This window comes from Brassica napus (genome assembly GCF_020379485.1).
Source record: "Brassica napus cultivar Da-Ae chromosome A2 unlocalized genomic scaffold, Da-Ae chrA02_Random_38, whole genome shotgun sequence".
NCBI lineage: Eukaryota > Viridiplantae > Streptophyta > Magnoliopsida > Brassicales > Brassicaceae > Brassica > Brassica napus.
In genome coordinates, this window is record NW_026013959.1 from 6,320 (window position 1) to 17,625 (window position 11,306).

General features: G+C 38.3%; 2 protein-coding genes, 1 long non-coding RNA gene and 1 pseudogene across 4 annotated transcripts; 3 read left to right on the forward strand and 1 right to left on the reverse strand.

The window, feature by feature from the left end:
- Nucleotides 1-266: 266 nt before the first annotated feature.
- Nucleotides 267-2,816, forward strand: LOC106348770 (signal peptide peptidase). Its single transcript, XM_013788576.3, is given in 12 exon segments — nt 267-444; nt 658-773; nt 847-998; nt 1,087-1,123; nt 1,125-1,173; nt 1,391-1,518; nt 1,632-1,682; nt 1,765-1,851; nt 1,947-2,016; nt 2,109-2,245; nt 2,347-2,424; nt 2,519-2,816. Coding segments are annotated over 12 exon segments (1,032 nt in total). The 5' UTR covers nt 267-404; the 3' UTR covers nt 2,606-2,816.
- A 406-nt stretch (nt 2,817-3,222) lies between these two features.
- On the forward strand, nt 3,223-5,002 carry LOC125594065. Its single transcript, XR_007329740.1, has 4 exons — nt 3,223-3,819; nt 3,964-4,057; nt 4,681-4,773; nt 4,858-5,002. It is a non-coding gene; the product is annotated as an uncharacterized LOC125594065 (long non-coding RNA).
- Nucleotides 5,003-5,483: 481 nt separating this feature from the next.
- Nucleotides 5,484-7,148, forward strand: LOC111206954 (annotated as a pseudogene).
- LOC106348768 (phosphate transporter PHO1 homolog 5) lies at nt 7,032-10,931 on the reverse strand. 2 transcript variants are annotated; one of them, XM_022704444.2, is made up of 9 exons: nt 10,115-10,931; nt 9,218-9,630; nt 9,077-9,148; nt 8,861-8,990; nt 8,647-8,767; nt 8,305-8,563; nt 7,936-8,235; nt 7,574-7,861; nt 7,032-7,488 (listed from the first exon to the last, which is right to left on the reverse strand). In XM_022704444.2, exons 1-9 carry the CDS (start codon nt 10,746-10,748, stop codon nt 7,252-7,254), a joined length of 2,454 nt encoding a protein of 817 aa, XP_022560165.2. In that variant the 5' UTR covers nt 10,749-10,931; the 3' UTR covers nt 7,032-7,251. The 2 variants fall into 2 exon arrangements, with proteins under 2 accessions (XP_022560165.2, XP_022560167.2); XM_022704446.2 differs by having other exon boundaries at nt 10,111-10,346.
- Between the last annotated feature and the right edge of the window lie 375 nt (nt 10,932-11,306).

An 11,306-nucleotide genomic window follows, 5' to 3' on the forward strand; every position in this document is an offset into this window, starting at 1 on the left:
AATGGGATTTGTAATTCATACCCGGTTCAGTTTGGTTTAATGTTTACATGATAGTTTTCCTCCAGTCTTCCGTTGAAGCATAGAAAAATATCTGTTACCATTTACTTACTTTCCATACTTGAAAACAAAAGAAAATAAATACACATAGTGACGATGAATGTCACTAACTGACCAATAATAACACGCGGCTGATGTAACATAAGTTGATGTCACCAATAACATACGTCTGTCACATAACTAGGTCACAGCCAGTGACCTTTATAGTCCTCGTGTATTAACTTTCTTTCCCCAACTCTCTCTTCACCATTTTAATTTTATTTAAATTAGTATTTTAAACAGATCTGGTTGAATTTTTATCACTTGACCCCACTGGATCTCTCTTGACAGAAACAAAGGATTGAACCATGAAGAATTGTGAGAGAATCGCCAATCTCGCTCTCGCAGGTTCTCCTTCTATACAATTTCACTTGTTCGATCGATTCACGATGATTTTGATTGTCTCCTTTGGTGATTCCGAATGTTAGGTTACGAAAAGTTTGAACCTTTCGGTTTAATTGGTTCTGATCATGTTTGGTTTCCTTTAGGGTTTAGAGTTGATGGGTTTGATTAATTGTTTATAAAGTTGAGTTTTTTTGTTTGGTTTGTGTTTGGTTTCAGGTTTGACAGTGGCACCACTCGTTGTGAATGTGAACCCGAACTTGAACGTTGTTCTTACGGCATGTCTCACTGTTTACGTGGGATGCTTTCGTTCTGTGAAGGATTCTCCCCCAACGGTGAGAAGATCAGTTTTTAGTGAAACCCTTTTCCTAATTTGATCTGGATTGTTTTTGTTTGGAATGATTGTAGGAGACGATGTCGAAAGAACATGCTATGCGTTTCCCGTTGGTTGGGAGTGCTATGCTTCTCTCGCTTTTCTTGTTGTTCAAGTTTCTCTCTAAGGACTTGGTTAATGCCGTGCTCACTGCTTACTTCTTTGTTCTTGGGATCGTCGCTCTTTCGTATGTCTTGATCTAAATCATGCATCTGCTTTGTTGTTTTCTCTTTTGTCAAGTTTCTTGATATACAGTTATGTGTTGTGTTCTGCAGGGCGACGTTGTTGCCTGCCATCAGCAGGTTTCTGCCAAAAACCATGGAATGATAATCTTATCGTCTGGCGCTTTCCTTATTTCAAATGTACGTAACGAAAATTGACTATCATCGCTCTTGTTTATTATCTGGATGTGGTTTTGGTTGGCGTAATGATCTTCCATGCTCTTTTGAAGTTTGCCTACTTTGTAAATCTGTGTGTTTTTACACTATCCAGTTATTGTTTTGGTTGAAATTTGCTTGTGTGATGCAGAGAGAGTTATGCTTTTTCTTACGAATTTCTGACACTTTTTGTCTTAAACAGCTGTGGAGGTAGAGTTCACAAAGTCCCAAGTTATTGCGGGAATCCCTGGAACTTTCTTCTGCGCATGGTATGCTTGGAAAAAACATTGGCTGGCTAACAATATCCTTGGCCTCTCCTTCTGCATTCAGGTTACCTTACCATTCGTAGGAATATAATATTGTTAGCTAACAATATCCTTGGCCTTTCCTTCTGCATTGTTGTGTGTCTTTTTTTTTGGTAACTAACGATGGCGTCATTACAGGGAATTGAGATGCTCTCTCTTGGATCATTCAAGACTGGTGCCATCCTTTTGGTAAGAATGAAATATCTTACCTGCATCTTATGAGTGATTTATAGTCGACAAATTTTTGAAGATGTCTATACTTGACTTGCAGGTAGGACTGTTTTTCTATGATATTTTCTGGGTTTTCTTTACCCCGGTTATGGTTAGTGTTGCCAAATCCTTTGATGCTCCGATCAAGGTTAGTCAAAATATCTCAAACAGTACATAAAACAAATTTGATATTTACTGAGTCATTTGAAAGTAATCTCATTTTTTTTGTAATTTATATTTCAGCTTTTGTTCCCTACTGGTGATGCTCTAAGACCCTACTCTATGCTTGGGCTTGGTGATATCGTCATTCCGGGTATGTCCTCCAAGACAAATGCATAATCCTGGGACACAATATTCTTTTGGATATCTTATGAATGTGAGACATTAGTGTTTGTTTGTGTTTAGGTATTTTTGTTGCGTTGGCTTTAAGATTTGATGTGTCAAGACGCAGTAAACCACAATACTTCACAAGTGCATTTGTGGGATACGTTGCTGGAGTTGTCCTCACTATTGTAGTCATGAACTGGTTTCAAGCAGCACAGGTCAGTTTTTGTTTGTGTCTTTACTGTTGACGACATTTCATTATTTTTGTGGAGTTTATCTGATGGGTTTTGGTGTGTGTGTGTGTTTGCCTCTGTTTCAGCCTGCTTTGTTATACATTGTCCCAGCCGTCATTGGGTTCTTGGCTTCTCACTGCGTTTGGAACGGCGACATCAAACCGGTTTGTTTTCTCTTCCTTTTACGTTTTTACTGTTTTAAACGCAAACACAATCACAGCTTTAGTTAAATGCTTATGGGTTTCTTTTTCTTTGCAGTTGATGGCGTTTGATGAATCAGCGAAGAGTACTGAGGATGAATCGAAGAGTAGTGAGGCAGAGGTTAATAAAAGTCATGCAGAATGAAGAAATGGTGGAGAAAGAAGGGGCAGAGGAGAAAAGTATTTATACACATGAATGTGTGTTTTATATGTAAACAGTTTTTGTTTCCAGTTATCATCACTCCCTTCAAGATGGTTCACCCTTTTTTTTGTTCTATTTAGATTTTCAAATATATTTTCGCAAAGACTAATGTAAGTTAATACAAGTTACAACAGGTTTCCTTTTGACTTGTTTCTTTGTTCGTCCAATGTTAATTTTGTTGATAGGAAGCTGTTAAATCTTCAACGTGAACTTATGCCAGAAGAAGTGCATAGGCAACTTCCGTATCTCTCTCTAGTTACAAATCATGATGATGCTAAGTCGATGAAAGATTACCATCCAATAGCATATGCTGTAACACTTTGTAAAGTGGTTTCCAAGACATTGAGCCATTCAATAGGCAAAGCAGAATGTCCATGTGTTCTTTCATCGATTTACATCTGTATGACTCAAAGCACTAACACGAGATTGGTCACATAAGCAAACAAACATTTTGGTATCCTGATCGAGTCTGTTACCTTTGTAACTCAGCTTGCCTCTTAAGACCAAAATGACTCGACAAGTCACAAGACTACAGACCAGGTTACTATCAGGACAATCATAGCTTGTCAATTGCATAAAAACTTAAAAAATTGCATAATGTTATTGTTTGTATGTTATTTCTTCTAAAATACAAGATTGTAAACACATGGATATTAAATTATAAAATATGAAATAATGTCAAGATCAAGAAATTTTTTAAGAAAAAAAATTACTCATAGAGAAAATATATCCATAATTATTTCCTTATTTGTCATTTGATAACTCTATATTTAAACAATGAGCCTAGGTACTGAAAGCGAAAAAAGAAAGCCCATTAAGGCTTTTGCTATAATGCGCCGCGTCCTTAAAAAAAAGAAAACCTTTATATTAAAAACCAACAGCAACGGTCTTCTTGTTTACTTTTAGAGACTCCCAAGGCTCCGAATCTTTCACAACCATTCTCTCAGCTCTCCTCTCCCTCCAAATTGGGTAACGCCTTCTCTCTTCCTGCCACTACGTGAAGAATACAAAATCAATCTTCTGATACTCAATTTTCGTAATTCAATCGCTCACTAACTCATTGCAATCGCAATCGGAGAAGACATGTATCCGTCAAGAGAGGGAGTGGTGGCTACGGACAACAGCCGCAGGGATCGCAATCGGGTTATCCTCAGAATGTAAGATGATCAAATCTTTACGCTTCAAAATCCCATCTTTATTATTACTAAATTTGATTCAAGTTAACCCCTCACTTCATTGTCTCTGTATCAATAGTTTGTTGTGTTACAGTTTGCATGATACTGGTTATTATGATCTGGCAGACTGATTTGTACAGTATGACCAAGCCTCACTCCTCCGTTGACAACAGTTATTCATTCCATCGCTCCATACCTCTGCTGTTGATGGACATGTCAGGTATATTCTTTCTTGATGATACATTCTTCTGTAGGATCAACTGTTCATAGCATAGAGCTTAGGTTTAGAAATAGTTTCATTTCTAGTACCGGTGTGATCTGTATTATTATTATTATTTTTTTGTTCGGTACGGAAGCTATGTTTCCCAAGACCTTTCTATAGAAACTTGCAATAACGTTTGAAGAAAATTGGTATCTTATGTGGGTTATTCTACTTCCTCTTTCCTTCTGTGGCCAAATGTTATCGCCAAGCTTCTGATCACTTCTTGCCACCTTGTGGTATCATTTTACCTGCTTTTTGAACTTGCTGTGACAAATATCTCGTTGCACTATCCTGCTATATGTTGTCCTGAGTTTGGTAGCATTTTGGAGGGAAAATATGCACCCTGATATATGGTTTGTGGTCTCTAGTTAATTTCCCTAATTGCGATGAGTTTTTTTGTCTTTGGGACTTTGAACTGAAGGAAGCTTGGAAAAGTTTACAAGGATAAAAAACAATAAATGCTTTATATATTCGTTGATAAGACACCTTATGGGGACAGGAATGAAAATTGCAGAGTTACCGCAATGTTTATGGCCAGTGTGCATAATTCTCTATTTGGTGATTGTGTGACTTGTTTGTAGGTTTTATCCTCGCGATTGGTTGACATGGAGAAGGATTACTTGGCACTAGATAAAAGACCCCCAAGGCTTTTTGGGCCCTCTGAGTTTTCCAAGGTATCTGCTTCTCTATCTCTCAATTATTTTCTTAACCCTCAGTGGAGCACTAAATGATCGTAAACCTCAATATGTGCATTTCAGGTTGTAGTGAACTGGCCGAAACAAAAGCTTTCACTTTCGATGCATACTGCTGCGAGGTGAATTATTTCTGCTTTCTCATTTATGATTTATTTAACCCTGCTCAAGCAGTTTAAATAGATCATAAGTTCTGGAGTTTTTGTTCCCTACCCGAGTCAGTATATTAGAGCGAAATTTGTGGATTCACTTTTGCTTTATATATATTTAGCTAAAGTTTTGTAATTCTAATGGTCTTTTGTTGAGGACGGCAGTTTTGAGCATTATTACACTGAAGATGGTGGAGTTGATGTGAAATATACGCCCACAAAGTCTTTAGCTGTGCAAACTGGAGGCAAGACTGTTTGGAATTAATATTTTCTCATTAGACAAGATTACCTCGTGTTTTTGCTTTGTATGGTCTTCTACCTCTTTGATTGTGTCATTGCACAATTTATCACCACTGGTACTGATCCTGATTGTATTGAAAAAGAAATTGGCTCATGTGTAATGTGTTTCTCTGTTGTTCAGATGATTTTAATGAGTGGGCTGAGCAGGACTGCTTGGGAAGATCTTGCTTCAGATAAACTATTTGAATACCTCATATATGCAACATATTAAAATTTGGGGTTTTTGAAAAAGATCGTTCTTTCATGGCGACTGGTGGTCCCTGGGATCCCACAGACGGCATTGACCCATCAGTTGATCAGTCTTCCTTAATCAAGACAATGCTGAGGTGTGTTTCTTCCCTTGTACGCTTTTTGTTGCCTTTTGTTCATTGTCTGAGCCACGGGAGAGCACTTTTGCGTTGCAGACACACAAAGGATAAGCTACATCTTGATCTTAGCAACTGTCGTCACTGGAATCCATTTCTTGAGGTATGTTTTACCTCTCTTAGTTTAAGGGTGAATTGAGATGTTGGACAAGTGGATATGTGACGGTAGTGACTGCTTTATTTCATCAAGATCACCGTATTGTTTGTCCCTGATTTATCAGAATGTCTTCCTTCATTTGATGCTTGGAAAACCCAATGGTTGGCACACAAGAAAGCTCTTGCTGGCAAAGTAGCCAAGGATGCAGAGAAAAAGACCTCGGGAGACCCGTCTAGCGCTCAGGCATCTGGAACTAAGAAACGGTGAAAAAGATTATTAAAAGAGTTGTTAAAACGCCTGTCAACGATGAGAAGGGTGTTGCGAGACCCGCCGAAAACGAAGAGAAGGGCTCAGAAATTATTGTTGGAGCTCAAACAGGTGGGAGCTCAGATCTTGGTGCTAAGGCTAAAGAGCAGACCCCTTCAAAGACAATTGTAAAGAAAAGAATCGTTAAAAAGGTGGCTAAAAAGAAGGTTGCTGAAGTAGACAAGAGCATGGACAGTGACTCGAGGAAAAAGGTAGTGGAGGCAGGGAAGAAAACCCCTGATCAGGTAGTAATGAGATGAAATCTCCAGAAGAAAAGAAAGAAGAGGAACCTCCTCGGCCTGGATTTATTCTACAACTCAAACGGAACAAATATTCTAAAGTAGGTGGACAATAACTTAGAGGTTTCATGTTACATTTGGTAATAGCTATTATCGTCTTTTGCAGCTTTGACTCATTTAAGGTTCTTTCTTTTAGCAGTTGCGTTCACTTTCTTATGTTAGGGTAAGAAGAAGCTTGAACTCGTCTTTAAACTGTCATCTCATTATCTCTCAGAACGAATTTGCAATAATGTTTTTTTTGTTTTCTCAGGTTGAAGATATGAGAATAACTATTCACAGCTTGGGAAAATTCATATCTCACCGAGAAGTCAAGGTGAAACAGATTTCTCCGAACATGAGTTTGTCAATCATGTAATTATAGAATTGAGTAAAACTGTTTCTGTATCTTTTTGATCGTGCAGGAACTTGTGCAGAGTGCTTTTGCTAGAGAGCAACACAGGAAGAGATGATCGAATTCTATACAATAAGCTTGTTAGGTTGTCTTTATAGAGACTATACTCAATTAAGTTCTTGTTTCTTAGTGTTTTATTCGTTGGAACTTCTTGAGAAATGTTTTTCTTCACGTGTTCACTTGCAACTATATGAATAAACTGAAATTTGTTTTTAATCTAATTTGAGCAGATGTCAAAAGCACATTACATCATATCAGGAGCTGTACGGTTCCTCAGGCTTATAAAGTATCCAAGGCTTATAAACCTCCAAGACCTTGAGCTACATATCCAAATGTAGACCAAACACTTGTCATACTCAAAAGGTACATTTCCGCAAGAGCTTTTCTGTTATGCATCTTTTTTCTCCACTCTATTACATGAGAAGATTGTGGTACTAAAGAACTGAAAACGAGAAATACAGAGTACATTGCTTAATGACGATTATCTACCTTCTGCCCCCCCCTCAAAACTTATATCTTGCCTTTACATAATTAAGACGAGAGATAGAACAAACTAGTTGCCTTTGTCATCATCCTCTTCGTAGTTGAACGGTAATGGAACCGTCTTGAATGCCCTGTACTTCCCCACATTGTTCAAATGCTCGTTCTCTAACCTGAAGAAGTTCCATATCCCACGGCGGATAATCTCTAAACTGGCTACAACAGCAACCATCGTGTTCCTGTGCATAAATGAGAAGTTGAAATCCAGCACGGTCTGCAGCCACGCAAATCTAAGCAAGATGTTCAAGATCTGCACAAGTTTTTTCTTATAGAGTTAGTAATCAGTTTTGCTCTTATGGTTTCAAAATGATGAAGGCTTATTATTAGTTGCTCACCATGGCAATGAAGTATACTTTCTTTTGTGGGATAAGGAGTTTATCCCTGAGCCAACGGTTCTTAGAAGTCCTGTTTAGAAGACCCCAGTCTAACACCAAGTCCCAGTACGTACAGAAAATAGCAGCAATAGCTGAGACTATCCCGGCCAACATTCTCCAGACAAACTTATGTTCCTCGTCGACAACACTGTAAGCTGTCCTCAAGCAGACAGCCATTATAGTCAAGAAGTACTTGAGACCATTGTATCCTTGTTCTGCGTTTTTCTCTTCAAATAGCCGTCTCAAGCACTGCACAAGTATCAGGTTCTAAGCTATATGAATGAAGAAAATGAATAAGATTTTGTCTGATGAGTCTTTTGTACCTGAAGGAGACGAAAAACGTATGGGAAGGCAGCAACAATGAACAGAAAAGAATTGTATGCATCTGATTCTGTGCAAGTGTTTGTTCTATGTCTGAAATCTCCCCAACCGTAGTGACATATGTAAAACTGGACGCTTCTAAGAGCTTGCACCTGGCTTGTTAACTGATCTCCCAGCAAGAAATCAGGTAAAGTTACCTTGTAAAGAGGAGCAGCAAGGCAGTGGAAGAGGCATGTGAGGAAGAACAAGCGACTCGAGCGGTAGAAGAAGTTGAATGGTAAGACTAGAACTATAAACATAACCTAGAGATCACAAACATTAACCTGTTAGTATCTTCATGCAGCTGAGTTTATTGCATTTTAGGGACTTACAATGAGGAGGAGAAGAGGAAGAAGTTCGGTGAATAGTTTGTATTCTTGAGTTTCAGGGTCCACCTCCATGTCAAGATTAGCAATAACACAAAGAAGTGCCAAAACTCCAATGCTGAAGCCCACAAGTAGAACTTGTCTGTATCCAAGCTCAGATCCTTGCTTGAACCCAAATATGAAGGAATAGTTCACTCGATACCGCCTCCAATAGTAAATGTTTCCAGCATACATGAGTATGTGTAGCACAATGAACCCAAACAAGCTGCAAGAACAAGAAGAAAGAAAGTGTAAAAGACAAGCAAATGGTTAGTATAAAAATAGGAAGCAAATTAAATTAGGGTTTACCTGTAAAGAGGGAACATAATGTCCATGTACTGTTTTTGGCCTTGTTCTTGCAGAATGTTCCGGGTGCGTATGATGGCGAATAGAGCCACTACTAGTGAGAACACACATCCACCCAAGAAGCCTGAAAAAGTACTTTCTAAAATTAGAAACTTCTTCCACACGCAAGGAAACTCTGAAAGACTGAAAGAGGAAAGTGTAATGAAAATCGTTGTACCTGTGGAGAATGTAATACGATGTCTCTCTCTTTTAGGTTTGGGTCTCAAGATGTTCATTCCTTTTGTTCTGTTAGCATTGGTGAAATGCTTTATGAAGGTAGCTTCAACACGCTCTATGAGTTTATTTACCTGTGACAATGGTGAAGCAAGAGAAGATGAGTATCAAGGAGAGACTTAAGAAGTATCAGTCAATTTTATCAAATAAAAGAGCTTACGTCATCAGAGCTTCCAAAGCAGGAGTTATCAACCATCTTCATGTAAGACTTTGTAGCATGCCTCGAAGTTATCTGTTCAAAGAGTAGCTTGGTGAGCACGTTTTCGGTAAAACCTAAACTAAAAAACTCTCAATCTCTTACCTTATCATACTTCTTCAGTATCTTTGAAAACGCCAACACATTCAAGAAGCTATAGCTCTTAAGCAGCCTAAGCTTCTGGTAGAACTCAACAAAGGCGCGTCTGAGCTTCTCTTCGACTCTCCTCAGGTTATCTCTGCTGAACTTGAGCTCTGTATTCGATACCTGTAGAACGCTTTTAATGGTGGACCGTGGCGTTTCCTTCGTATGGTTCATCTTGACGCGATCAAGAACCTCTATTGGAGATGGCCTCGCAGCTTTTAATCTACTTATGTCACTGGTCACTACGTCGGACACATCTTTATCTTCTTCTTCTTTGTCCGCATCATCGTCATCTTCATCTTCGTCGGACTTTCCAGCTTTGCTAGATCCTCCTTCTTGTATTGCCTCCATGTGAGCTTGACCTCCAGGTTTCACTGCAACCAAACCGGAGTTTTAAATCATCAAATTTCATTAATGGTTCGGTAAAACCGGAATTAATCATTAAATATAACCAACCAGATTAAATTTCAATCTGGCTAAAACCGGAATCAATTATTAGTCAACCCATACTTTGGATAAACCGGAAATTAAACCGGTGAGAATGCACATAGTCATCACTCACTCAGTTAGTCTCCTTCCCGTCCGCAAAAATAGAAATTTTGAGAAGTTTTTCGTTTCACAAATATAAAATTTTTATATATTCAATATAATTTTTAGAATGTTTATGATTTTTCTCAGATTAATTAAGATAATTACTAGTTAAATAAACTGAACTTTTAAAATTATGATATTAGAAAGTAGTATTACTTTTGAGATTGTATATTTATTTTAAATTGTATAAAAATAAAAATAAAATTATTCTTTTTTTTTGTTGTAACTATATAAAATTATTCTTGAAACAGAGAGAATATTACATACTGGATCTTGCTCCGGCGGGAGTAGAAGCTGCGACGGCCGCCGCAGAATTAGCGACGTCAGAAGCTAACTGAGTCATCTCAACCGTACGTTCCTCCCATGGCCACCCATCAGGATGCTCCACTTTCACACGGAAAGCTATCAAAGCATCCATCTGCTTGTTGAGCATCACAGCTTCTTTCATCACTTCTTCGACTTTCTCTTTATAGAACCTCTCCACTTTGTTGAACTCGTCGTCTAGTCGCCGGAAAAATACCATCTCGTACTCTCCTCCTTCCTCCGCCGTCATGAGAAATGTCGTCTCGTATCCGTGACTCGCCGAGTGAACCAAGATGGGAGCTGACTTCAAACCTTCCTCGATGTCGTCGTCTGAATCTGAAAAATGACCACCACCGTGCCCGTGTCCGTGTCCGTGTCCGTGGTGATGTCTTTTTAGTCTCGACTTTGAGAGTAAGCCGCTGAATGTTCGGTAGAGCGTGAACTTCCGGTGGAGGTGGTGGCCGTGACCGTGGTGAGGATTCTTTTTGTGTTTGAAGTTGATGATGTCTTTTAAAAGGGTTTTGAGGTAATTGTAATCCATGTAGGTTTCGTGCCATTCAGGCACCATCTGCGACGAGAACTCTTTCCCGAACTTCATTCTTCTTCCTCTTCTGTTCTTGTCTTAAAGATAATCTTTTGGTTCTTTTCTCTCTTGTTTTTTTTTTTGTGAGGTTAGGAGTAGTACTGGAAAAGAACTTATAGGGATGTATTAAACAGTGACAAGTCGCAGAAAGTCCCAAAAGCTGTCTGATATCATTGATATAAAATAGTATTCATGTGTATTAATTTTGAATAATTTAAATTGTTTCCTTTTCAGTCTTGTTGAAAAATGAAACCCCATTTCATTCACCAATGGTCCAATGTGTTCAGAAATGGTAACCAAAGCGCGTGTAAAAACGAATAGAACCAAGCACGACTGATTATTTTTTTTTTTAAATGATGCCAGTCTGAGTATCCAAATTTAAAATATAGTAGAAATTTTGAGTGAGTAGTCTTTTTCATAGTTACGTGTTTTTAATTTGCACAAGAAGGCTTTAGTAGTAACTCGTTGCAATATGAGTTTCTTTTTACAGAAAATCGTCTTAATTTAAGTTAATGAATCTGCCGGTATATAACAAGATATATGATTACGTCTAGATCTTATAATAGTATAAAT

Coding starts and splice junctions, on each gene's coding strand:
- LOC106348768 (XM_022704444.2), bottom strand. CDS start 10,748: ATGAAGTTCGGGAAAGAGTTCTCGTCGCAGATGGTGCCTGAATGGCAC. Junction 8,991..9,076: donor GCTTTGGAAGCTCTGATGAC/GTAAGCTCTTTT, acceptor CCATTGTCACAG/GTAAATAAACTCATAGAGCG. Junction 7,489..7,573: donor AAGTATACTTCATTGCCATG/GTGAGCAACTAA, acceptor AAACTTGTGCAG/ATCTTGAACATCTTGCTTAG.